The 25,835-nt window shown below is 56.6% G+C and overlaps 8 protein-coding genes across 8 annotated transcripts; 3 read left to right on the plus strand and 5 right to left on the minus strand.

Moving 5' to 3' along the window:
• Positions 1–1,915: 1,915 nt before the first annotated feature.
• ACRALDRAFT_2025529 (uncharacterized protein) lies at positions 1,916–4,181 on the plus strand (the record flags this gene model as incomplete). Its single annotated transcript, XM_071020321.1, has 3 exons — positions 1,916–2,496; positions 2,621–2,911; positions 2,993–4,181. 3 exons carry the CDS (start codon positions 1,916–1,918, stop codon positions 4,179–4,181), a joined length of 2,061 nt encoding a protein of 686 aa, XP_070876840.1.
• Positions 4,182–4,756: 575 nt separating this feature from the next.
• Positions 4,757–5,839, minus strand: ACRALDRAFT_2073252 (uncharacterized protein; the record flags this gene model as incomplete). Its single annotated transcript, XM_071022218.1, has 1 exon — positions 4,757–5,839. A coding segment is annotated over one exon (1,083 nt), but the record flags the coding sequence as incomplete, so codon positions are not given.
• Positions 5,840–6,555: 716 nt separating this feature from the next.
• On the plus strand, positions 6,556–8,899 carry ACRALDRAFT_1079902 (uncharacterized protein). Its single transcript, XM_071018956.1, has 2 exons — positions 6,556–7,094; positions 7,157–8,899. The coding sequence occupies exons 1-2, from the start codon at positions 6,637–6,639 to the stop codon at positions 8,613–8,615; spliced, it is 1,917 nt and encodes a 638-aa protein (XP_070876842.1). The 5' UTR covers positions 6,556–6,636; the 3' UTR covers positions 8,616–8,899.
• ACRALDRAFT_1061110 (uncharacterized protein) lies at positions 8,885–10,900 on the minus strand. The gene is made up of 2 exons (XM_071016362.1): positions 10,182–10,900; positions 8,885–10,087 (listed from the first exon to the last, which is right to left on the minus strand). Exons 1-2 carry the CDS (start codon positions 10,407–10,409, stop codon positions 9,098–9,100), a joined length of 1,218 nt encoding a protein of 405 aa, XP_070876843.1. The 5' UTR covers positions 10,410–10,900; the 3' UTR covers positions 8,885–9,097.
• Positions 10,901–13,644: 2,744 nt separating this feature from the next.
• Positions 13,645–15,441, minus strand: ACRALDRAFT_1061112 (uncharacterized protein). Its single transcript, XM_071016363.1, has 3 exons — positions 15,025–15,441; positions 14,053–14,940; positions 13,645–13,991 (listed from the first exon to the last, which is right to left on the minus strand). The coding sequence occupies exons 1-3, from the start codon at positions 15,124–15,126 to the stop codon at positions 13,941–13,943; spliced, it is 1,041 nt and encodes a 346-aa protein (XP_070876844.1). The 5' UTR covers positions 15,127–15,441; the 3' UTR covers positions 13,645–13,940.
• A 214-nt stretch (positions 15,442–15,655) lies between these two features.
• Positions 15,656–20,229, minus strand: ACRALDRAFT_1061116 (uncharacterized protein). The gene is made up of 3 exons (XM_071016364.1): positions 19,931–20,229; positions 17,034–19,653; positions 15,656–16,963 (listed from the first exon to the last, which is right to left on the minus strand). The coding sequence occupies exons 1-3, from the start codon at positions 19,948–19,950 to the stop codon at positions 15,776–15,778; spliced, it is 3,828 nt and encodes a 1,275-aa protein (XP_070876845.1). The 5' UTR covers positions 19,951–20,229; the 3' UTR covers positions 15,656–15,775.
• Positions 20,230–20,557: 328 nt separating this feature from the next.
• On the plus strand, positions 20,558–22,631 carry ACRALDRAFT_1079906 (uncharacterized protein). Its single transcript, XM_071018957.1, has 2 exons — positions 20,558–21,043; positions 21,094–22,631. The coding sequence occupies exons 1-2, from the start codon at positions 20,772–20,774 to the stop codon at positions 22,313–22,315; spliced, it is 1,494 nt and encodes a 497-aa protein (XP_070876846.1). The 5' UTR covers positions 20,558–20,771; the 3' UTR covers positions 22,316–22,631.
• A 1,129-nt stretch (positions 22,632–23,760) lies between these two features.
• ACRALDRAFT_1068321 (uncharacterized protein) lies at positions 23,761–25,302 on the minus strand (the record flags this gene model as incomplete). Its single annotated transcript, XM_071017554.1, has 3 exons — positions 23,761–23,905; positions 24,012–24,456; positions 24,510–25,302. The coding sequence occupies 3 exons, from the start codon at positions 25,300–25,302 to the stop codon at positions 23,761–23,763; spliced, it is 1,383 nt and encodes a 460-aa protein (XP_070876847.1).
• Positions 25,303–25,835: the final 533 nt, after the last annotated feature.

Below are 25,835 nucleotides of genomic sequence, written 5' to 3' on the forward strand. Positions count from 1 at the left end.
CACTCCCCGCCAAGCTTAGAGCAGTGGCAAACAAAGCTGGAGAAAACAGAAAAGTTTCCCCTTTGGAAAGCAAAGTCAACGTATCCAAAATGTATCTAGAGCTATACCCTCCTCTTGAGTATTGAATACGAGTCGAAAGTCGGGGGAGATGGCAATCTATCGACGGCTCGTTGAGACGATGAGGACTGACCCAGCAGTTAGCAGCCCGTTGCCAAAACGAAAGAAAGGTATGCAGTCCCCGGCCGCCCCGCCGGATATGCATCTCTGTATTCCAATCGGAAGAAAGCAGGACCAGGCTATGGCGCGGGTTACAAATGCCAAAAGCCCCGTCGACAGGATGGGGAGTCAGAGGCCAGAATGACCCATGATATTGTCGGGCAGCCAGAACAGGGAACGTCCATCATACCTTTTGGTTTTGGTCGAGGTGAATATATCCGGGTCAGCAGCAAAGCTAGCAAGCAAAATGTATTCGCAGTCAGAGAGAGCGGCAACGGCGAGCCAGACGTTCCTGTTTGGGTTGCGGGATGATGCTAATTAGGCCTTTTGATTGCTAATGACAGTGGAACAATTCCATGATAAGTGTGCTTTGAATGTGCGATTAGGGGGCGGCAAGGGTCTCCGGGCCGTATTATCTACGCTCCGGAAGGGAGAGGGGCTACAGGCATTATAGCACCCTGTAAAGGGATACGTGAGGTACGAGATTCCCCTTGTATTGCGGTTATTGAGTAAATGGGTTGGGGACGGGAGTCTATGCGCCTATCGGGACTCGACGGATAAATTGATTTCAACATCATCTCCCAGATCTCTCCCTCGACAGCGTCTTAGGATACAGCAAGTTAGGAAAACGCTTCCCAGAAGACATATTGTAAGAATTGAAACGAAATAAGGTACTGTGTAGCCCATTCACTTTAGATAAAATTCATCCCTTCAAGTATGGTATATTCAAAAGTTCATACAGGCTACCCCGCCAAGGGAGCTACTAAAGGTGGTTGGTGGCAGAGTTCAGATACCTGGTAAATGAATGTACCCATGGAGGGGTTCTGGTACACAGTATGTATTCAGTTGCGTCTTTGGGGCTCGTGTACCGTAGCTAATGCGAGTACCTACAACGTATGTTGTGCATGCGGGATCCGAATTGCTTCAGTTAGGATACGGTCTTTTCACTCCATTACCTACCTATGCTAGAGTGAACTACTTGGAGCACTCAGCTACCTACACTACCTATGTACTTGACAGGCCACCTAGTAATCAGAATGTGCACAACGTGGTTTATCCGAACCCTCGGCCTAACGTTGCCGGGTACCTTATTAGTCACGACTCACCACCTCAGACACGATACCAGCCCCGCAAAATACTACCGTGTAGACACTGTGGTACATTGACTTAGCTTGTACATGTAATTACAGTATGTACGTAGGTACCTCCAGGGATCAATCGCCGGTGGGCGCGGACTCGCTCTGCCACAAAGAGTAACGACTAAACGAGCTCGACCTCTCCCAGGCCGGCCCTCTCGAATCCCTCCGCAACTTTCTCCCACGAACCGCCCTACTCTTTGCTCCTCGCATCTCCCTCGACCTTGCGCATTCCCTTGCGGCATGCCTGCTTATTTTTCCCACTCAATGTCAGGCTTGCGAATAGCCCAATCCCGTCTACAACTTTCTTGGAACACGCGAACCCTTTGATCTAGCTTTCCCCCATCGCACAACAATTCTTCCAACTCTTTTCCACCCTCACAACCGCCCACGACCAACGACCAGGAAAGATCGGCTTGCCCCAATCCTACTCGTGATTACCTCGGGGTCTTGTGATTACCATCGGAGTTGCTTTTTTGCTTTCCCTTTTGTTCCTCTAACCACCCCATACACCTCTCTTCTAGACTCTCGCCTCTGCGCCTCGATCTCTTCAATCTGCCTCCATGGCACCCTCGCCTCCGCGGCGTTCCTCGCGGGCACGAGGAAACACCATCACCCAATCCCAGCCATCGTCGTCTTCAACCTCGAGCATCTCGGGCCGAACGGAGAGAAATACAAGGTCGCTGCACAAGAACAACTCATCCAAGTCGACGCCTGCCGGCTCGCTTTCCTCCGAGCCTCTCGAAGATCTGGAGGAGACCGTCCTCACCCGCCGCCGGACGCGGGGCCAAGAAGAGATGCGCGAAAAAATAATCAAGGTCGACCCGTACGAAATGATAAATGACGGAGACGAGATGCAGGAGGACGATGAGTCGGTCCGCTGCGTCTGCGGTTTCGAAGAGTACCCTGGCCCCCCACCATTCGACGAGGACACAAAACATGGGAAACACAATCCGGAGGCAGATTTCTTTGCCAGCATTGAGCTCTCCGACGAGGTGTCTGGGCTTTTTGTGCAATGCGACATTTGCAAAGTCTGGCAGCACGGCGCCTGCGTCGGCATTTTCACCGAGGAGAGCTCACCTGATGAATACTTTTGCGAGAAATGTCGAAAGGACCTACACAAGATACACACAGCAAACAATGGGTACGTTTGCTTTTTGTTTTCCGTTTTCGTTTTCTCTTTTTCTCGTTGCCCAAACATTGCCCTGTCCATTTGTGCGGGCTGCCGGCATTCTCTTCATATACTGACGATGCCTTCTGTCGACCAGTCAACGCTATTCGAATTATCTTCCCCTCGGCCGACCATCGCGTACGACCTCTCGTGCCACTTCCAAGGACAGTGCTCGGTCACCCAAAGAATCGACGAACAAGAACGGCGGACGAGCGTCCTCTACCACGCAATCATCGAAACGGCGATCCACGATGAATAGCCGGGACGCGGCATACGATGAAGACGAGCAGTTGCGGCGCGCGATTGAAGCGAGCAAAGAGGACGCCCCTCACGAGCAGCCAGACACGGCTTCAAGGAGACCGAAGCGCGGCCGTAGCGATAGTGCAGAGTGAGTTTGACCGCAGACCGCAGACCGCAGACGGCAACACATTCGGCCATTCTTTTCACACATCGCTAACGCCTCTCGCAGGAATCAATCCAACCTAAAACGGCAACGGACGAGCTCTTCGGCCTCCCCCCCTCCGGAAAAGACTGCGGCAGTCGAAGATGGGTCCGAAGAAGAAGAGGTCGGTCGAAACGGCACCGGATCCAAGAAATCGCGCAATGGTCGCAATCAGAAAGAAAAGGCGGAGCGCGAAGACCGGGAGCGACAGCGTACCGAGAATACCACCAAGAAGAAAGGCCGCGCGGACCGAAAGCAGGCCGAGGTCGTAGCCGACAGCGCTCCCGTCAAGGACACCAAGAAGACTCAATTGGGCCCAGGCTCCGATGCCTCGGAAGAAGTACCTATGGCTCCGTCTCGACCAGCAACGAAAGTGAGCGCGGAACCTCCGCAATCTACCCCGGCGTCTGCCCCAGCTGTCGCCGAAGACGACCCTCCTGCCACTGCGACCGCCCCCTCACCACAAGTACCACCGTCTCCTGCTCCTGCTCCCCGTCCTGCTCCCGCTCCTACGCCTGCTGCTGCTCCTGCTCCGGCTTCCGCTTCGGCTTCCGCTCCTCCTGCCCCTCCTCCTCCAGCTCCTCCAGCGGACCCTGTACCATCCCCGGTACCAACACCAGACCCGGCGCCCACCGTTCAGACGAACACGGCAAGCACGCATAAGAAGTCAACGCGAAACCAAAAGCGAGGCAAAGGCCGCAATCAATACACGCGGGACCGCGAGGACGCGGATCATCAATCGCCCGCGAGGTCCATGTCGAGGGATATGACTCGGCCGGCCGACGATCACCCACCCGGCGGATCTTCCAAGGCCTCGACATCGGAAAACACTAGGCATGGCGGGAGAGGCAGGGCGGCGGCGCACAGCAAGATGTCCATGAACGACATGAAGCGGCGGGTGGCGGCGTTCCTCGACTTTATTTCCAAGACGCAAATCGAAATGGCGGGCGAGTCGACGTCCGGCTCGAGGGGGACCCCGAGCAGCTCGGGACAGCCCAGCCCACGCGATCCCGAACCGAGCGGCCCGAGTATCAATACGAATGCGAATACAAACATGAACGGAAAGCCCGACGATGGGGTCAAAGACCCGGTCAACGGCGTCTCGGCAGGCGAGGCACCCGCAAAAGAGACGGAGTTTCAGGATCTCAACTGCGTGGAGATGATGGATGCCCTCACCCGGGATTTGCTGAAATGGCAGAAACACTATGCAAGCTAAGCAGCAGGAGTCGCATGGAACTCACTTTTCTTTGCCATGTCTCGTCAATGGTTCGGCGTTGCAGGTCCTTTTCTTAATGTATGATAGGGCGGAGAACATGGGATTCATTGGAGGCTTATGGATTTGGCGTGGGATGGGACTATTGTCTTGATGGCGTTAATGCTCCAAAGCTTTCCTTTCGCATTGTTTACATGGCATTATCAAGTGTATTTATGATTAGGTAGGTCGTCGAATCGGTCAGCGGATGAACATACCAACCTGTTGTGGAATTATGTTGATATCATTTCTGCTGTTACCTAGGAATTAGATGATGGGACAGTTATCGGGATTACAACTGAGGTTTGGGAGGATGTTTCTCAATGTGGGAGGCATTGGTCTATGTTTTCTTAACTGCTATATCCAGAGATATTATGTATGTGTTGGCCGTAGGAGGACAAGGACAGTCGACTGTCTTCTCTTATATCGTACAACGTTTGGCATAATCCTGACATTCGAGTCTTACAAGTACAGAGGGATATATATATCGCATAACAAAAACACCAACATCAACCAGCCGTTTGCTTCTTCTTCCCCCTCTCCTTCCTCAGCTCCTTCTCTCTTTTCCTAGCCTGGCTAATGCTAACCGCGCCACCACTCTCCCGAGCTAGTTCCCTCTCTTGAAAGGTGTCGTCGCTTACATCGTCGAGGATGAACTTGCCGAGGTTGCCCACGCGCCACTGCTGGACGACCCAGGTGGCGGCGGCGTCCTCGTCCACCACGCCGCCGGCCTTGAGCTTCCCCGTGCGGCGGGCGACGGCGGCGAGCAGGTCGGCGACGTCGTTGGTGGGCTCGCAGAAGCGGGCGTACAGGGCCGGGTCGACGAGGTTCATGCGGTAGAGGAGGTAGTCGGCCAGGATGTGCATGGGGATATGTTCGTCCTTGACGGAGCCTGCGAGGGCGAGCTTGACCATGTCCTCTGCGCGCTCGACGTAGGGCATGAAGACGCCCGGGGTATCGAGGACGAAGACGCCTTCACCCAGGGCGTCGTCGTTTGCGGTTCCGTCGTTTTGTGCGCCGCGGCCGCTGCGCCCGGAGAGGATGCGGACGGGGCTGGAGAGTCGGCGGGTGATTCCCGGCTGGGCGCCGACGCGGGCGACGGGGGAGGTCTTGGAGCGGAGGTTCTGCATGCCGTGGGCTCGGAGGCGGTTGAGGAGGGTGCTCTTCCCCACGTTGGGCATGCCGACGACGAGGGTGCGGAGGCCGGTCAGGGAGTCGGCTGCGTGGGCGACGGAGCGGATCTCGGAGAGGAGGGTGCGGGTGGTTTCGGGTTTGTCTTTGCGCCAGAAGACGGCTGGATGGCGGTGGCCGGTTACGCTGGGGGCAGAGGAGGAGGCATCGCGGGCGTGGAGGCGGCGCAGGGCGTGGTAGGCGGCGGGAGAGTCGGTGCCGAGGTCGGAATGGGTGTAGACGACTATGCGATGGCGGCCGGCGATGGCGCGGTCGAGGTGGTGGTTCCAGCTGGTCAGGGGCACGCGGTAGTCGCGGCACTCGAGGACGAGGCCGATGTTGGAGAGGCGCTTGGTGATTTCGCGTAGTCCGGCATGATGATGACCGAGGTAGTAGGACCGGGGGATGGATTCGGAGAGAGGAAAGCTGAGACGTGGGACGAAGTGGGTGATGGCGGCTGCCATGGTGATTCAAGGCGACAACGGGTCACCAGATGTAAATATCATGCTACCTTGGATCTTCGTCCATCGTTTCTGGCTGTACTGCCTTGTAGAGAACGCGATTGGCGGGCAGCCTGTGGTGATGTCGGAAGTGGTGGTTGGCGTCTGAGCTGTGAAGAAAATGTTCGCATGGGTTGATCCAATTGGTTCCCAGAGTTAATCGTTATCAGGTTTATCGATAAGGAGACCCTCCTCGTAATGACGTCAGCCCGATAGCCGATCGTCGTGCTCGGTTCTTGCATAAAGGTACCTGACACAGAAGATTTCTGTGGATCCAATCAAAAGTGAGGACTTAGGCATGCCGTTCGGTTAAGGGACTAACAGAAATTGTCTACCTCTTTAATCGGTATAGGGTGCCCTAATCCAGCAGGTCCCTTGGATTTATACAGAAAGACCGTTGTGTAGTGGAGTCAACGGCCCGCTTTTTAGAGCCCCGTAGCGTCGCGTCCATTCCGGGTCGTCTCCACTCTCCACTGAATCCTGAGGAGTTCGCCGCCTCATCTCAACTTTCCGACTTCACATACATATATGCTCCTTAACTTGCAGCTACACCGTCTAATAACTTATTCCTCTTGAGAGGGCGGGAAGACTATACCCTTGTCACCCGTACTCCTCTCATCAGCTTCCCTTTCATGCCATGTCCATCCGTATAAGAGATCTATAATCATGTCGTCACTCCTCTCGAAATCATTATAACAACAGCTTCTCAAGGGAGACGCCCTCGAATACTCGCTTGACTGGTCCTTAGTATGGCCCACCGTGATCCTACAATAACGGGCCAACACGGCGACGATGAGATCACTCCCGTTGATCATGACGCGGGGCGTCGGCCTGGGGTGAGCCGGGAATCGTCCCGGGCCTCACCGGTGACGCCCGGTGCAGGCAGCGGTGCAGATTCGGATTTGGGTGCTGCCCTGAGCAGAGACGGGAACAGGAAAAAGAACAGGGTCGCGTCGTATTTTGCCAAAGGCGGCAAGTTACGGCCCTTTCGACTACTCCGGACCGATATGCGAAATCTCCGACTCCGTTACCTCTCCGACTGGACCGTGTTCAACCAGCTCGTCGTCGCCAGTACCGTTTACGTCTTCTTTACGAACCTATTACCCGGAATCACCTTTGCCGGTGACCTCTACGCCCTGACCGGAGAGTCCTGGGGCACCATCGAGGTGGTCTTTAGCACTGGTCTATGCGGCGTCATTTTTGCCCTGTAAGTAGGCACTCTTACCTCCCATTAACTGATTCTGATGACTCTTTTCTCACATCCGGCAGCTTCTCGGCCCAGCCTTTGACCATTTTGGGCGTCACGGGCCCCTTTACGGTGCTGGCGGAAAACATGTACGCCCTGTGCGAGAACAGCTTCGGGGTCCCCTTCCTACCCGTCATGGCCTGGTCCCTGATCCACGCAGGGTGGATGCACTACCTCCTGGCCATCTTCAATGCCCACGACTGGACCATGCAGTATGTGACGGATTTCGCCGCCGACATCTTCTCCCTGCTCAACAGCGTCATCTACTTTCACAAGGCCGTCCGGGAACTGCAGCGGACGAAGACGGTCGTCTCTTTCGCGGCCTTCCTCTACGCCATCATCGGCGCGTCGGGGACCTGTCTGCTTGCCATTTTCTTGTCGACGGCGAACCACTGGAAACCGCTGTTCCACAGATATGTCCGGATGGGGCTGGCCGAGTACGCGGCGGCCATCTCCATCGTCTTCTTCATCGGGATGCCGTACATCGGCGACCTGCGCACGCTGGACCACAGCCTGCTCACGGTGCAAAAGGACGTCCGGCCTTCGTCGCCCGACCGGCACCGCTTCTTCGTCGAGTTTTGGAAGATTCCCGTCGAGTGGGTCTTCATCTCCATCATCCCCGGCTTCATCATCACGGTCCTCTTCTACTTTGACCACGAGATCAGCAGCATCATCTGCACGGCCAAGAGGTACGGGGTCCGGAAACCGGGGGGGTATGCGTGGGATATCGTGCTGCTGGGCACGACCACCATCCTCTGCGGGATTCTGGGCATACCCCCGGCCAACGGGCTACTACCCCAGGCGCCCTTGCACTCCGAGTCGCTGATGCACGCCGTCGTCGAGGACGATCCCGAGGGCGAGCACGGGCCGGGGCAGGGAGAAGGGAAGGGACAGGGAGGAGGGCAAGGACGAGAACAAGAACCAGGCGAGCCGCCGCGCAAGCCGGTGATGCGGGTCTACGAGCAGCGGTACTCGCACCTCCTCCAGGCGATCGGCATCCTGGTCTTCGTGACGCCTCCGTTCCAGCACCTGCTGGGCCTGACGCCCACGTCGGTGCTGGCGGGCCTCTTCATGTTCATGGGCTACCAGTCGCTCTCGGTGAACCCCGTGCTCGCGAGGATCTGGCACCTCCTGACGCCGTACGCGGACCTGCCGCCGCTCCCGCGCGGGGCGACCTGGCTCGGCGTCCACACGTACACCATCACGCAGCTCGTCCTCACGGGGGTGGTTTTCGGGGTGACGCTGACGGTGGCCGCGCCGGGGTTCCCCATCATCATCATCGTGCTTGTGCCGGTGAGGCTTTTCGTGATGAATAGGATCTGGAGCCGGGAGACGCTGCGGCATGTGGATGGCTGGGCCACGCGCGAGGGCAAGCCGGAGGACGATGCCGACGGGGGAGATGGTCGAGGGGGGGTATTGTCGGAGGGGGATGCTGCGGGCGAGAAGGGGACGAGGAGGACTTCGCAGGCGGATTATGCGTAGAATAAGAATCAGGAGATGGGGAGTTCAGGAGATGGGGAGTGAGCTAGCAGAGCTGCCATAGAATTGTGACTGTCGCGGCGGTTCTGGGGGTTAGACGGAGGCCCCAGGGCCCAAGTCACTCCAGGGGAAGTAGCTGGCCAACAAGCAAGGTACTGTAGGTACAAGTCCCCCTAGCAAAGCACCTGTAGGCTACACCTATAGCTTCAGTTTCCCGCCTCTTACACCGACATGCCGCCGAAGCATTCAGGGGTAAAACAGACAGAGAAATTGACTTGATATCTGAGTGTAGTTGGTATTTGGTATATATATCACACTCCTCCTTTTCACGGATCATATATAGGATGTAACCAGTGTCATGTGTATCAATGTCCATCCATGGACTCCTATCCGGCAATCTAGAATGAAGAGTCTGGTCCCCTAGAACCCAAAGGAGTGGAAAAAGGCTGCCGACCACAGAAAAAGATGTTGCTCGTCCGCCTCCATTACAGTCGTATCGACTCGTGGTCAAACCCCGAATATATCATCGGGTCGCCCATGCCCATGAGGTTTGAACGCGACAGCATATGCGGCTTGACGGTGCCAAACTCGGCATCCATGTCCACCAGGCCAAAGTCCAGGCCCGAAAGACCATTCGACGGGTGTAGATGCAAGAACTGCTGGGTGCCCGCCAAGTCCATCGGAGCCGCCATCGACTTGGCCGCCGTCGTCCAATGCGGCGGTCCGTAGGGGGGAGGAATGGCGGCCAGCGCTTGGTGGCTGGCGAACATGGCCGCGGGGGGAACGTGCGAAGGCGACGACGCGGGGTCGACGTCAAAGTCGCTGAAGCCGCCGGTGAAACTCTGCGGCGACATGGTCATGGCGGCGGACTTGTCGCCGCCGAAGAAGAAGACGTCTTTGCGGTAGTCAGCCTCGAATTCCGAGTGGTCGACGTCGGTTGAGCTCGCGCGGTCGGAGAGGTTGCTGCAGCTGGACCGGGATTCCGTCGTCTCGCTGTTTCCCGCCGTCGTCTGGACTTTGTTCTCTTTTTCCTTTTGCTGCAGTTGTTGTTGCTGTTGTTGTTGCTGTAGTAGTTGCTGTCGTCGTCGTCGCCGCTTGAGTTGCTGCCGCTCTTCATCGTCCTCCTCCTCCAACTGGCGCGCTAGTTCGGCCATGCCGGCCTCGTCTTCGGGGAATACCGAATGTGCGGGGAGGTCGAGGTCGATGTGCGGCCGTATGCAGCCGAGTTTCATGGCAATGTCGTGCACCACGGGCTGGCCGGCGTCGTTGTGTTCGGGCTCGTCGAGATCCCATGGTTGCTGGTTCTTGACCATTGCGTAGAGCTTGTGCACCGTTGCCACCAGCGAGAACTGCGCCTGCTCGAGGACTTCGGCGTAGCCTTTGGGGAGTTGCTTGTATTCCGTCTTTTTGCGTACCCCTGCCGTGCAGATGAGGCCGTCGTCCTTGCATCTCTTACACGGGAACTCTCCATCGCACTGGTCGACGGTTAGTTGAAGGAAGAGGGGAAAACAAAGAAAAAAAAGGGGGACAAAAAAGCAAGGCATCCTCGAGCGCAACGGTGAGACAAACCTTGGTCTTTTTCATCCTACACCTCTCACATGCCTTCCACACCCTCTTGTGTCGCCCGTCTGACACTCCATGAGCAGCATGGTCGTGGTGAGCGGTGGCTCGGTGTGGGCCAGCGCGTTTGGGCGTGTGCCTGTGGGGTTTTATAGACTTGGAACTTGGCGACGAGTTTTTCCTAGACGGTTGGGGCTTTTGGTCCTCCATCGGGGGAGAGGGCAGACTACTATCCATGTTTTGAATTTGTATGAATCTGTATAATGGTAGAGGTATGGAGACAGAGACTAGTGTCCCCAGGCGGAATTGGATCCAAGACGGAACTGCCAGTCGTGGAGGTGAAAAAGTCGGTGGTCCGGGGGCGGGACGAGGAGGAATGTTATAAGAATAGAAGGGTTGTGGGAAGAAAGGATGGAGTGTAAGTGCGGGAGATGCGTGTCAGGAGCAGCATGTAAGACGTAGAGTAGAAACTGGGACTTGGCAACAACCCCAACAATAGGCACCAGTCAAACAAGCTCATCTACCTAGATGCACGGCCAAGAGCTGCAGGTCGGTACGTTGTATGTACGTTGTAGCTCCAAAGGGTGTGTGCAGGGTGCAGGGATAGGAGATGGTGGTGGGAGGTCAGCCGGAAGTCAGCCGGGCGTCAGCCCAATTAAGTAGTGTACCGGCAGGGTATGGCGTTCCAGTACGGACTTGAGCCTGACTCGGCCGGTGTTGTAGTAATGACGAGTAGAGGGTCCAGAAGCAGAGTAGAAGGGGCAGTAGAGAGGCTACGACGTTGTCGATTTATGACGAAGACCATGAGATGCTCTTATGTCCGAAGCGATTTGTTAAGCAGAGGAACAAAGGAACGTCTTTTCCCGTTTCGGAGTCTCGGTGCCGAGCTAATTACCACGCGGGTTCCCACTCGGCTTGTAGCAGCTTGTCACTGCAAGTCCCTTTTTTTTTTTTTTCCCTCTCTCTTTTCCTGCGAGGCGGGAGAACCCGTGCGTTTACAATGGGTCGTCTTTGCGATGGGGGCGTCGGTGCGGCCAGGGAACCACTGGTTTATTCCCGAGTTCTTCAGGTTGGTCAATGAATGCCTTTGCTGGCGGGCGCGAGGGCTTGATGAAGACTTGCAATCTTTGCGCAACGGAGGTGGGAGAAGAAAGGGGTTTGGTGAGAAAGGGCCCAGTGCGTTGTTCTTCCTCTGGCCGGGAATCGCCAGAGCCGAGCCGAGTTGCCTCAAGGGGGACGGGCCCGGCGCAGTCAAGACTGCAGGACAGCTCGTCTGCTCTTATAAGTATGTGCCGACCCCAGCTTTGTCCACGACTACTGGGTCACACGGCATATCTAGGCAGAGCAGAGGACACCTTTACATCTGTGCCATGATTACAAAGTATGTGATCGGTACGGGCGATTCGACACAGATTCGAGGACGATCCGTTGCGAGGGCCTGTCATTAGTACGAATACTCGACGCTACAAGCAGTCCCGGTCAAGCCAAGTCGCCGCTCATGCACTCGAGGGACGGGCGCGTGGGTACCTCGAGGTACATCGGGGATTACCATCAGTCCGCCGGTCGGGTTGATTGATAAGCTCCGCGGAAGGGCCAAGTAAACGGTCGAACCGGTTTTTTCTTTCTCCAACATTATTAATATTGTCATCATTGTCATTATATTCTTTATAATGATCCTGATAAGGCGAGGTTACTCGAGTAAGATTGGCTTGAACAACACCGACTCGGCCTCCTAACATGACTTCATCTCTGGAAATTGATACTTGTCTGTGTTGAAGACTTTGTACAAGTCTTTTTATTGCAGGGATGTGTCGGCAATCGCACAAAACAGGGATTAGACGGAGAACGGAGTTTACAAGGCCCGGGCGCCGTGTTTGAACTCCGCCAGGAGCTGTCGACGAAGGGACATGATTACAAAGCGGTCGGAGTACGGAGGGGAGTACGTACTTGTTCGTACCTCCGATCCGCGGCCAACCAACTCATCCTTGTCGATCAACATGTCAATGTCAACGCTTCGCATTTCCTCTCTTGAGCCCATGCTAGCAGGACTGTCGTGATCGCCAAGGCAAGTCGAGTCACAGTTTACGGTACGTTCGACCTTTACACCCGTGTGGTCACACAGGTACACTACACTATAAGGGTCTGAGTGGGGGACCCGGTTGGCTGGTAATAGCACACGAGATGGTGTTAGGCCGTGTTCGTTCATTGTGTTCTCGACCTTCTGAGTTCTAGTCCCTGCCAAGCAGCCGCTTCCGATCATCGATGACTCGATGTCAAGACGAGACATAAGGGAAAGGGAGCTTAATAAGGTATTGATCATGTTGGGTGTCCACTGACGTAATTTGCTACTGAAGAACTCACCCCTCATTCTGGTCAAGGATCAAGGCTTCTTCTACCTACTTCGTGCATCAGCAGCTTTATCATCGGTCTGGGGCTACTCGGCACTCGAAATGGCGTCCCAGTCGCCAGGGTACGTTATTCTGAGCTGCCGAACTACACTACACGACAGCCAGTTCCCGAGAGCGCAGCCATCCTAGGCTCATCGCCCTCCCCAACATCTCACACCGACTTGATACATCGCATTGCAGCGGCTTGATCTGGTCACGAGCCCATCTACATTGCGCTGTGCTCATGTCCGCATTGCAGCTGGAGACATGGTGTATCCCATCCCCTTCCACCTACCTAGTCCCTGCCCACAGGCATGGTAATGGGAAACTGTGAAAGATGCATGTGGACGAACACTACAGCATTCCGAAAAGACACCCGCGTCTGTCATGTGAACGGCGGGGACAATTGATAGACCTATTTGCAGCATCCCTGCGGAACCACCAACCCCGGGACTATTTTGATTTTTATTATTTTCAATGTGTTTTACTTCTCCGCGGCCCGCTCACTTCACTCGTCCGTCCCTCTTAAGCGGCCATTCCCGGGATCCTTTCCTCCTTCCTCCTCGGGCCGCGCAAATTTCATAATTCCATTCACGGCGAAGAGCCTGATTTCTTCAAACATATGTATTCCCAACCAATGAGCTCCCCGAGCTCGGGGTGTTGGGCTTTCGGAGAACCCCACCCGGCACGTGTCCGCCTCCATGCCGACTTTGTCCTATACCGCCGGTACGTACGTCATTCAGGGGATATCTCGGTGAGCGAATCAAGTCCGAATGAGGATACCTAAAGATACTCCCCTGTTACTGTGCTGTACTTCAGGGCTTCAGGGCTTTAGGACGCGTTTATTGTTATCGGTCCTTCTTTTTCTTTTTTTCTTTTTTTCTCTTCCCGGACGGCCATTTATGGGGCTCCGAACGACGAGGAATGTCCGGGCCTCGGCCACCCGTTATCCGGGACAAAAAGCCCTTATTCCAATCATCTTCGAGACGCCCCGCCTATCGGCCGAGTCATTTTGCGGGTTACTACGAAGTACCGATGTGTACAGTGTCATGGGCTGGCCGTGGATTTCCTACGCCCGTCTTCATCCCTCATCTCACGAGTCGATTCAGCAAATCTCGTAATGCTTACATTCATCTGTGGACGATTGACATGCATAGGCACCCTCTTAACTGATGTGTGACCCCATTTGGCAACCAACTAATTCCTACTCGTCGATGAACGATAATCATCCGAACCTGTCTCCTTCGTCCAGGTCTGAGTGACCCGCACGTTTGACAATGGCGTCTACATGAAATCTAGTGCCCCGTCATCTCTAGCTCTAGACGGGTCGTCTATCGTCTCCTTCGCTTGATGGCTTCTAAAAGCTTGACTAAAGCTTGGCCTAGAGCTTGGCCTTCCCACTCTGCTTGTCCTGCTTCAGCCTCACGACGCCCTGTGCGTGTAAACTCGAGTCAGCAACTTGATAGACAAAGGGCGTAACAAATGAGACTCACCTCCTGAACACAAGTCGCCAGCAAAGTCCCATCCGCCGCAAAGATGCGCCTGGTCACCACCCCCCGTCCATCCCCAGCCCACGGCGTCTCCATCTCGGAAAACATCCACTCGTCCACCTTGACCCTCCGCGGCGCGTGGAAGTAGATGGAGTGGTCCAGACTAACCATCATGCCCAGCGCGGGATGGCCCTCCTGACCGTCGCCGTCCCTGTCCCGCGTCGCCTTCAGCCGGGGCATCAGCCGATGCACCCGCGCAATCGTACCAATGAAACCCGCATCGGAAACATACGCCAGCGCGTTGAGATGCGCCGCCAACCCCCCCGCCTCGCTCACCTTGCCCCTGGCCCGTATCCAGCTCCGACAGCGAACCTGGTCCTCCTTTGTCTTCTTCTTCTTCTTCCCCGTCCCATCGTCTTCATCCTCGTCGGGCCACACCACCTCCGTCCTCGTCGTCTCAAAAGGCCCAGACTCCCCCCACACCGGCTCCCCCCGGTCCGCCTGCTCCCCGCCCCCCGCACCGGGCGGCACCACGCCAGCCGGCAGCGCGGGCGCATGCGCCACGACCTTTTCGCCGCCGGCGCCCTCGCGCACGAAGCTGATGGTCGCCGTGAAGATGCATCGGCCCTTTTGCCGCGCCTGGACCGTCCGCGTGGCGAACGAGCGCCCGTCGCGGATCCTCTCGACGTGGAACAGGATCGGGATGGTCGCGTCCCCCGCGAGCAAAAAGTAGCAGTGGCACGAGTGCACGAGGAACGCGCCCTCGGACGCCGACGACGAGGTCGGGACCGTGCGCTGGGCTGCGGCGAGGGACTGGGCGATTACGGCGCCGCCAAAGATGCCTCGCGCCCCGGGGGGGAGCCACTGGGGTCGGGCATTGGTGAAGAGGTCCTAGGGGAGGTTAACGTAAGACGTCTATTCTTTTTCTTTGTCTCTGGCAGAAGAAAAAGGAAGAGGTCATATAAAGATACGAACCTGTCCCAGGACGGCCAGCTCGGTCACCTCCAAGACATTCTCGATCGGGCTCTTTTCCGGGTCGTCGGGTGGTGGTCTTAGGAGCGTTGCTCTTCCAGCCATCGTGCCGTTTTTATAGTCTAAGGAATGAGATGAATTTGTTCGGTCAACTCTTCTCGTCTCCTGCTCGGCTACGTCCAGTCGTGACTGGCTGACGGTTCGTTAAGAATGACAGACGAATGAATGTGAGTGTGGGAAGATGGGAGGACAAGATGAAGGAACGAAACGCTGGCTCTCAGTTGTCCATCCCAATAGCAGTAGAAACGAAAAACAAGATTAAGAAATGCTAGGTCGAACGGCGGCAAGGACCGAGTAAGGGGACGGGATGCGAGGTGACTTAAAGGTTGCGACGCAGGTTGTCGTCCCTTGACCTTGGAATCATGTGATGTGCATTCCCATCCACGTCTACGTTACTCACGTGAATTTGCCGAGGTTCGCAGGCACGTACCACGTTGCAGGTACCAAGTAGCAGGTACCTCCACATGACGTAAGTACCTGAGTGGATCCAGTCTAGCCTGGAATATCGGAACTCGGATCGGACACGGACTCGGACACGGACTTCGGGATAACCCACATGACACTCGTCCGGTCTACTTACTTTGTAGTTGTAGTCGCCCATTGCTAATGTCCTACTATACTTCACATGGGAGCTTTATCATCATATATTCTCCTAAGAATACCAGCATAAAGAGCAACTCGACTCTTTGCTCCCCTATGCATCCTCGTAAATCGGCTCGAGCCCCTCCCACGCCTTGGGGTCCCCATTGCCCGCCCTCTCCCTCCGCTCCCAATACTTCCCGTTGAACTGCCAGTACTCCTCCCCCGTCACCTCGCACCGCGCCTTGTGGAACCACGCCGGCACAAACTCCTCCCCCGCCGCCTCCCGCGCCCGCCGCCTCGCCCGCTGCGCCTCCTCCAGCCGGTTCTTCTCCTCCGCCGCCAGGTCGTACTCGCCCTCCTCCATCGCCCGCTGGTCCGGCCGCAGCCGCGAGTCCGTCGGCGCCAGCCACGGCCGCAGCTTGTCGTCGATGTGGTTGAACGTCAGCACAAACGGCGTCAGGTTGAACGGGATCCCCGTCGGCCGCGGGTTCGCCTGCCAGATGAGGTACGCCTTGGTCGGGTCGTTCATGCTGCCCCGGTCGTGCAGCGTCGCCCCGTCTCCCGGGTCCTCCACCGCCGCCTCGTACCCGGGCGTCAGCCGCGCGTACATCTTGGAGCTCCACCGGCCCCCGATGCTGTACCGCACCCGCCCGCTCGCGTCCATCACCTTGCCCGTCAGCTTGTACGCGCTCGACGCCTTCCACCCGCGCGGCTGGAACTCGATCACGCACACCTCCCCCGTCCGCCAGTTCTTCACCTCCATCGGCCCGTAGTTGTCCACCACCGGGTTGCCCGTGATGATGCCCACCACCGACGACGTCACCTTCTTCCACGTGTACAGGTCCTCCTGCCCACCGGCCGTCGGTCGTAGCCTGAGGAACCACGTGCCCAGCGGGTTGATGTCGAACGACCGCCCGTAAAACTTGGACTTGACCGCCGACTCGCCCCAGTACGTCCATTTGGGCGATTCAGCCCACGCCGCTCCGATCGGCGGGTGGTGGCTGACCTGCTCGATGAAGAACCGGTAGTTCTTGTCCGGCCGCACGTATTCGAACGTCTCTCCCAGCAGAGGATTGAACGGTTTGGCCACCCGCCCAATCGTCGACGCGTACTCGCTTGCCGCGAACGCCGCCACGTAAACCAGGCGCTCGATGGAATCGCTTCGGTCGGCCGCGATGTCGAGCAGGTCCGCGTACTCCATGTCTTCGCCCGCGCGGTACAGTAGCGACGTTGGTTCGTTGAAAGACACCGGCAGCGTCATCTTGGTCATGTCCTTGCCAATCATCGATTTCAAAATACCCTGCACGTAGAAGAAAGCCCGTTAGTCCCACACACGGTCTGACCGACTTTCCTGGAATCACAAGACTTACCCAGAGAGAAATCTTTGGCCGGTCATCCGCGTCCATCTTGAGTCTCGTCCGGATGCCGTTCTCGTACCCCTTGAATGACGGGCTGATGTCCAAGGTGCCATCGACAACTACAGCCGTGTCTGCCCCGCCCGCCTCCTGAGACGTAGAGACCGGTAGTTCAGTGACTTCCACTTCGCCCGCATCGACCGCGTCGAAGAATTCATCCGAGTCGTCGGAATCCGTGTCGCTAAGGTCGCCAATCTGGTCGAGGGCCGTCTGTCGCCGGCTGATTCCCGCTGCCGAGGGCCCCGCCTGGTCAGCGGCCGCGGGAGCAGCACCACCCTCACCACCCACCGTCGCGCCGCCTTCTTCGGCCGTCTCACCGCCCGCGTTTTCGGCGCCCGTGCTCTTCTCGACGAGCGGGACCTTGCTGACGGCCTCCCGAAGAGCACGCTTGGTGAGTTTGCGCTTCATCTCGGCCTCGCCGACGCGGGCCTCGAGAATCTCATGCTCCTTGGCCACCTTGGCCATGCTCTCTTCCCACATCCGCCGCATCTCCGTCTCGCGATCCAGCCTGTACTGCCAGTACCCGTCGCGGTCTTTGGAGATGCGGAGCAGGTCACCCAGGAGGCCAGTCAAGCTGTGGATGGCCGCGTCGTAGGTCCCCAGCGCCTGCGCCACGTTGGGCTCGGTGAGCGTGGCGGCCGGATTCCTCGTCATCTCGGCGATGAGTGCCGTGTTAACGGCCGCCATGGTGTCGAGCTGCAGCTTCGCCGACTGCGCCGTGATGATGAAGGCGTCTTTGTTGGCGCCGGGACGGTCTCGCGTGCTCATATCGTCCAAGTCGTCGTCGTCGTCGTAATCATGTTCACCCGCGGTCAGGGGCCCACCACCACCATGGCCATTATGGCCGCCCATCCGCGACATGGCGTCGCCATCCGTGGCGGCATCGGCGAAATCGTCCTCCATGCTGTCGACGGTGCTGGTCCCACGGTGCAGAGAGGACTTTGGTCCGGACGAGGCGGAACCGCGATGCAGTTGCACGCTGCTTCTCCGGAAATCCGACGTGCTCGCGCTCTCACTCAGCGCCCCCTCGTTGGGGGATAGGGATAGGTCGGATGACCTGCTCGCCTCGGCCTTGGCCTGCCGGAGGAGTTCGGCGCCGCGCGCCTTCTGCAGCTCCTCTTCCCTGGCCAGGTCTTTGCTCCACTGGATCGAGTTGTTCAGAGCCCAGAACCAACGCTTGGCCTCGACTTCATGGTTCGCTTTGAGGGTGTACTTGACCGACGATTTGCCAATAATCTCAAACTTGGTCTTCTCGTCGGGGCTCATGTGGAGTTTGGCGATGCGCATGTTGATGGCCCCGCGGCACGCAGAACCGGCGTCATCTTGGTGTTTGTAGTAGCTCAGGACGCCATCCTCCAGCACGAACCACCGAAGCTGGTATCCCTTGCGGTAATTGGTCCACTTCTTCAGGTAGCCCGACATCTCGCGCGCCTCCCGTCCGGCCGAAGGGTCTCCAGCCGCGCTGGCCGACACGCCCTGGACATGGCCGAGGACAGCCTTCTCCTGAATACCCCGCTGGGCGGCGACGGCGGCAGGCGACCTCTTCAGCATGGCGCGAGTGGTGTCGTCCTTGGTCACATCTTGTGGGAGCTTCCCCTTCCGATCACGGCGGAAGGGGTCCGCCCCATGAAGAAGCAGAACCTGAATCAGCTGGGTATTCTTTTTCCGGGCTGCCTCGTGAAGAAGGGTACCGCCGTATTGGGCGGTGACGGGTTCGGTGACAAACTCGGTGCTGTTGATATCGAGGAGCTGCTTCAGGCGGGGCTCCTCCAAGACGTGGACGAGACTCTTGTAGTCACCGGCCGCAATGAGCGCCTGGACCTGTTGAACCTTCTTCTCGATGAAGATGGACCGCGCAAGCTGCAGCTGCTGGAAGATTTCGGGGTTTCGGGCGACGTCGATGGGCAGACGGCCCTGGGCGTTGGGAATGGCGTCGTTGACGTCTTTCTGCTCCAGGAGGAGCCGCACGACCTGGGCCCGTCCTTGTATCGAGGCGATGTGCAAAGGTGTATTTCCTTCCTTGTCCCGCGAGTTGACATCGATGGCGCCGGAGCTCGTGGATAGGACGTATTCGACGACGGGAAACTCGGCGCATTGGATGGCGAGATGGAGTATGGTGGTGTCGTCGAGGCCGGCCCCGCCGCCAAGGGAGCTGACGGAGGAGATGCTGTTCCTGCTGGGCCCGGCGTCGGCGGTTTCGCGGATGGCCCTCGAGATGGAAGAGGTGTCGCCGGCACGCAGGGCCTCGACGATGCGGAACTTGCGAACAGACTGCTCGAGCGAGGCTCCCTTTTCAAGTGACACATTGCTCCCGCGGGGAGCGGCACCGGGAGCTTGGCTTTGGTGGCTGGGGATACGAGCCAGGGCAGCGGCGGAAGAATTGGCGGACGACCTGGAGGCCTGGTTCCCAAGAGGATTCTGGTGCGCCATGACGGTGGCCAATTGTGAAGCCGACACGGACGAGGGTGAGTTATCGTCAAGGCCAGCAGAAGAGTTGGAGAATTCGTCGTCTTGACGGGAGTGGTTTCGTCGAAGAAGGGCAAAGGCCGCTGCGGACCTAGATCGCCGGTGGTTGCTGTGGGTACAACAGGCGGTGGATCGTCAGCTTTTTGGTGGTGAGGTGAGGTGAGCGAGATTGGGTTAAGCGGGGAGGGGCGGGCTGGGGGTAGATGTCGAGGGCGGAGGAGAGAGGAGAGAGGAGAGTGTCCAGTGCCCAGTGGGGCTCAGGGTTCGGGAGATCGCAGGCACGGATACAGTAGGTAGTAGGTAGGTGCTAATCCGATGGTGCTGACGTCGACTCGGATGTTCTACCCATCCCTTCGACAGGTAGGGATTGGTGGAAGAGAACGTACCTATCGCCAGCGTCGGACATGAGATTCACGGCTGAGTCTTCGTAATGACGACGATGTCTAGTGTCTGAGCACGTGGGGAGGGGGCATCCAGATTATGGGTCTTTTTGAAAGCGGCGGTGGTCGTGGTCCCGTCTTGGGTCTGGGTCTTGGGTGGGCGGTCTTGGGTCTTGGGTCGAGTCTTGGGGTCAGATCAGGTCCAACCCCGCCCAAGTCAAGCAAAGAATAGCTTACCAGCCTCGGATTTTAAACCCGCAGGGCAGGAGGAGATTGGGACGCGACGGATTGTGTTTTGTTGGCCGACTCGGCTCTCTGGGGAAATGAGGGTTGTTCTGGAGCTGGTTGGAGGCTCTTGACATGTGTAACTGTATTGGAGGGTACCTTGACGGGGAAACTCCGGATAAATAAGAAGCCGGAGGGCCTGTAGTACTCCGTGTATAATCACAGTGTTAAGTAATAAACACCGTGATGGAGAAACCAATCAGCTTGTTATATAATAACAAGAACAACAACACAGCCCTGACCTCAGGGGTTGAAGCATTGAGTATCATGCCACGATCTTCGATAATTTGTTAGTTGTTTGAGTAGACAGTACCGGGACGATTTTTTCATCGGACTTCAAAAGTTAAGCTATCCAACATTGACAATCTGAATTAAGTAGTAGTTACCATGACGATAGTATCGTCTGTGTCTATCCTCCCCACCAGACTATTATATACACATTCCTCCCCCTGGCCCTTTGAGGCTCAATTATCCAGAGAAGGGCCTATTCTATACCGCGACAAGAGTAAGGAAATGAGCGAACCAAAAGAGAGAAAAAGACAAAGGAAAAGAAGGAGAAATAATGTCGGCACAACATATGCAACGTGCGCATCCCGCTATGCAAAAACCTGTAGCACCATCCATGCTGTCGCTCATACTGATGCTCGGGCAGGTCGTGCCCCCGCGAAACAAACACCGAATAAACGACTGGAGAAACAAAATGCGTCATCAGAAGACAAGGGCCAAGGCCATAACGGCCACGAAGCCGGCAGCCGTGCTGAGACTGCCCATCCTGGCGGCGCCGGCGGGCACTGGGTCGAATGGGTCGGTCCCCGGGACACCGGTGGCCTCGGGGTCAGTGTCGCCGGCGTCGGCGTCCTCGATGGCTGACTCCCTGGGAACAGTCCCCGTGGCAGTGGCGGTGGTAAAGGTCGTGATGGTGCTGAAGCTGGGGAGAGGGGTTGTGTCTTGAGAGCCGGTGTCGTCGCCGTCATCCTCGCCCTCACCACCATCCTCGCTACCGTCACCACCATTACCGCCTTCACCATCATTACCGCCCTCACCACCATTCTCATCATCAGCCTCGCCGCCATTCTCGCCATTCTCACCACCATTCTCGCCCTCACCACTATCCTCGCCACCGTCACCACCGTCACCACCATCACCACCATTCTCACCATCACCCTCGCCACCATCGCCACCATCACCACCATCACCACCATCACCACCATCACCCTCACCTCCATCACCGCCCTCACCGCCATTCTCACCATCGTCTTCATCGTTCTTATCCTCATCATCCTCACAAGCATCCCCTTCATCGCCCTCACCTCCATCACCGCCGTCATTCCCACCCTCATCTTCGTCTCCTGTGCCCGGTGTCTCTTCTTCGTCGTCCTCGTTTTCGCAGGCATCACCGTCTTCATCATCATCATTCTCGTCTTCACCACTGTCGTTTCCTCCATTTTCACCGCCGTCATTCTCATCGTCCTCGTCATCTTCAGGATCTTCAACACAGACGTCCTCGTCGTCCTCGTCCTCGTCGTCATCACCGTCGTCTCCTCCATTCCCACCCTCGTTATTACCGCCATCATTCTCATCATCCTCGTCGTCCTCGTCCTCATCGTCATCACCGTCGTTTCCTCCATTTTCACCGCCATCATTCTCGTCATCCTCGTCGTCTTCAGGATCCTCAACACAGACGTCCTCATCATCGTCCTCACCACCGTCGTCTCCTCCATTGCCACCGCCGTTGTCACCGCCGTCGTTCTCATCATCCTCGTCATCTTCGGGATCCTCAACACAGGCGTCTTCGTCGTCGTCCTCGTCGATAGGCTCATCAACGGGCGGCTCTTCCGGCTTCTCCCCATCGTCATCATCTTCGTCAATGGGCTCCTCTACACAGACGTCTTCTTCGTCTTGCTCGTCTTCTTCTTCTTCTTCTTCTTCCTCGTCCTCTTTTTCGTCCTCGCAGGCATCGGCCTCGGTTTCTGTAGGGGCCGGCACGGAGGCGGTAGCAGTGATGTCGCTGATGATGGAAGAAATGCCGCTCTGGCCGGCGGAGAGGGCGGAGGTAACGGTAGCAATCAGGCTTTCGGTGCGAATTTGCTCATCGATGTCCCCTAGGATCGAGGTGATGCTGCTGGCCTGCTCGGACAACAGAGAGCTGGCATCCGCAAGAAGGTCGTCCACGTTGACGTCCTGGGCGGATGCCGTCGTGGCGACGGCCGCAGCCGCGGCCACGACCATAAGTGACTTGGCAATCATCCTGAGGGATGGATGATATAGAGTAGAACGCGGAGTGAAGGCCAGATATCTTAGGTGAGGGTGGATGTCGAGCGGGAGATGAAGAAAAAGACGGGCCTACGAGAGAGCCGTGTCGAGGGCGAGGCTGTAGATGCCAACTTCTCTCAAGGTATTCGTATATGATGAAAGGAAAGACGCGCTAGGGGATTAGAAGGGAAAACCAGAGGAAAGAAGAGAGATGTACGGTTTACGGAGTGCACCATGCTTTTGATCAGCAACGATAGCAGACGGAGTCGGCGACGGAGAAGGACAGAGAGGAAGGGGATGCCATGCCATGCCGGAGAGGGTAGCGTCTTGGCCCGTCATGGGCGGTGGGTGGAGGCCACCACCATGCAGTCTTCCGCTGCCACCAGTTGTCTACAGTAATCCCGACGGACCTTACTAGAATAGGATCATCGCAGTCGTGTTCATAACAGGAGTGAGAAGCGAGCGGCAAGGCCGATAACGGCAGGAGACAATGCGGATTCATTGGGATAACCTGGCTTGAAGGATAGTGTAAGGATTAGTGTAAGGATTGTGGTTGTTTGTGAGCGAGAACCGAGATGAGTGTCTTGAAGAACAGGTCGACAGGTCGTCGACTTGTCTGTGCCTCCTCCGCCACCACAGCCACCGTCCTGTGGCTAGTACTGGGCATGATAAAAAGCAGCCAATCATATGACAGTACCACGATTAATAGGGGTCCTGTTTCTTCCTGTCCCCAAGACATTTTCATGAACACTTCCGTCGCCCGGCGGCGCTTCTCCAGTCTCAATTTCTATCCCCGGAGAAGCGCTCTGGGCAACATGGCCGAGGAATGACCAAGGCCGCCCATTGTCGCTTTACTCTTGCCTGGGCGTTCAGTTCATCTCATTATCATTTCGATCTAACAAGCAAGAATCAAAACCAGACCACCGCCCGTTGTTCGTAAGCTCTATCCCAAACTCGAATAGGACGAACCGACGCTGCTGTAACCCTCGTCCTTCGCCATTGATCAGCCTCGGAAAACGCTGTTCAGGTCAGTAGACCACACATTTGCATTTCACCAGACAAAGATCTTTCTCCCTGGCAGGGTGGGGTGGAAGGTAATTATGTCCGTGCCGTGACGGATGACACGGCCTCGTCGTATTTCGTCTGCGATGAGGTGAATACCTAAGCAGGATTTCTTCTCGTTTTGGGGTACCTATCTACAATTCTTACCCCTGCTTCTTTCCGTCGGCCATCCCGGTGTCAATCAGGAACATTATGCACGTTGCCCGTTGCTCCCACGTGCAATAGCAAGCCAAACCCTAAACAAGGGCGATCACAAAGACGTTCGGGATCAATTCGGTCATAGCCCAAAGGCTGCAACCGGGCGAGTGGCACTGGCTGCTGATAATAGTGCCCCGGTCGGAGTAAACGTTCCCAAAGCTACCCAGACGATTGACACTCCGACTGGTGCCATTCTGCAAACTCGAATGCAGTAAAAGGGTACACCTTGACGCTCCTGGCGCAATGCTCCTTCAAGAAATCCTCTCCTTCTTCCTGGTTCCAAACATACTGGATCGCATCGCGTCCGTCCTTTGTCTTGAAAACCATGGCCTCTGTGGTTTGATCGGGAGAATCCAGGTGGCGATAAGCCCTACTGGGCTTGTTGGACATGGTGCCGATGATGATCGACGCGTCCTTAAAGTTAGGGGCATTCGCATCCCTGGGCACCCGCAACCCTCGACGACAATGAAAGATTAGACTTTTCCACTCTGGGCTAGGCCAACAGACCCTGATGAGCTGGGCTTCTGAGAGGCTCGCCATGGCCGCATTGGGAACGTCCATGGCGACTATTACGGCTAAGCCAACGCTACCCCGGCGCTTGGCGTAACTGGCATGGAGTGCGGCGATCTCTCTTTCGGTCGTGAAGTAGTATCCAGCGTCCCTACGGAAATCCGTAGGACCGGTTGTCTGAAGGGCCTCGATCATCACAACATTCCCGTTCACGTCAAACAGACCTGTATTCATTAGCTTTGCTATGGGTGGTATGGAGGATCAGGGGATAACATACGATCGATACGACTTGGGTCTACGCCTTTATAAAGGGTAGTATACCCAGGGGTATTATGGGCAGCAACTGCGGCAGCGGACATGGCAGTGTCTTTTTCAATCCCCGGTGCGAGGCGTTGGGTCATAGAAACCGAACTCTGTTCCCTGGGGCTTGAGGGGAGATGCTGCTCCGTCCTTGGCGTATTTCCGGTAGGAGATGGGCTTCCCTCCCTCTGAAGGGCCTTATCACGTTCTAGAGACGCTCGCTGAATCTCTCTTAGCTCGTTGTATCGCATCCTCATGGTATCGGCAAGCCAGAAGACGCATGTCTCCGTCTTGCGGACACGGTCGAAGACAGGGTCCAGAATCGCGTCCTGGAGTTCGCGCGCTATACCGCAGGTCTCCATGCACGACATCCACTCAGTAATGTCCTCACTAAATGTGTCCACGTTGTGGCCGCTCAAATGCCCCGTGGCAAAGTCAATGAAGCGAATGCCGCTGTAAAAGTCGTCGACCTCTCGCACAGGTTCACCGGGAGGCCAGTGTGCCCATTTCCGCCAAAGGTGGGAAGCCATCTCGTCATTGTACCCAATGTATTCCAGCGTTGCTTGGGAAATGATGTCCTCGGGGACGCTGATGGACGAGTCTTGCGGCTCGGGAGATGAAACATCAGACAGAGGAATATGTGAATACTCCAGGTCGCTAAAGCGGCCGAGCCGTCGCTTGTGAATACGGCGGGTGCCATTAGGCTCAACAGGGCCTACTAAACCCTGGGCCCGGAGGTTTTCGAGGTCAATGGGCGACAGAATCGCCATTTTGGTGGAAGAAAGGGGCATTGTCGCGGTAGGGGTCCGGGGTCGAAGTTTGGAGACTGGCGATGGTTGAGACGGGAGGTCAGCCGGGGCCACCACTCTTATATATCTAGTTTGACCTCTCACAAGCGCAGGCAGGGCAGCATAAGGTTTGAATGCTGTAACTTCAAAGAAAGTATAACGTGAATATGTGACCGAACAGTCATAAGTTAGAATTCCATCAGACCTTGACTCACCTTGGAGTTTAAACTCGGTGGAGGGCGTTCTTCCTTCTACGGTGGCCCAGCAAAGGTTTCCACGATTTCGTTTAACCTTCAACGTGTATTGCGGTGGCTGCATATCGGTGAGTGGCGTGCCACATTTTCAGGCCCAAATTTGAAGGTCCCTTCAGGTCCCTTCAGGTCCTTCTATCGTGATGCTGTAGTCGTTGCTACTGGAAGAAAGTCGATGTTTCGAATACCAGAGAGGCGTTGTCAGGCTGTTGTTGGATCTTTGGAAGTAGCCCCCCAGGGTCTTTCCAAGTTGGGTCATACGGC

This window comes from Sodiomyces alcalophilus (assembly GCF_042370955.1).
Source record: "Sodiomyces alcalophilus JCM 7366 unplaced genomic scaffold ACRALscaffold_2, whole genome shotgun sequence".
NCBI classification, from domain to species: Eukaryota; Fungi; Ascomycota; class Sordariomycetes; order Glomerellales; family Plectosphaerellaceae; genus Sodiomyces; species Sodiomyces alcalophilus.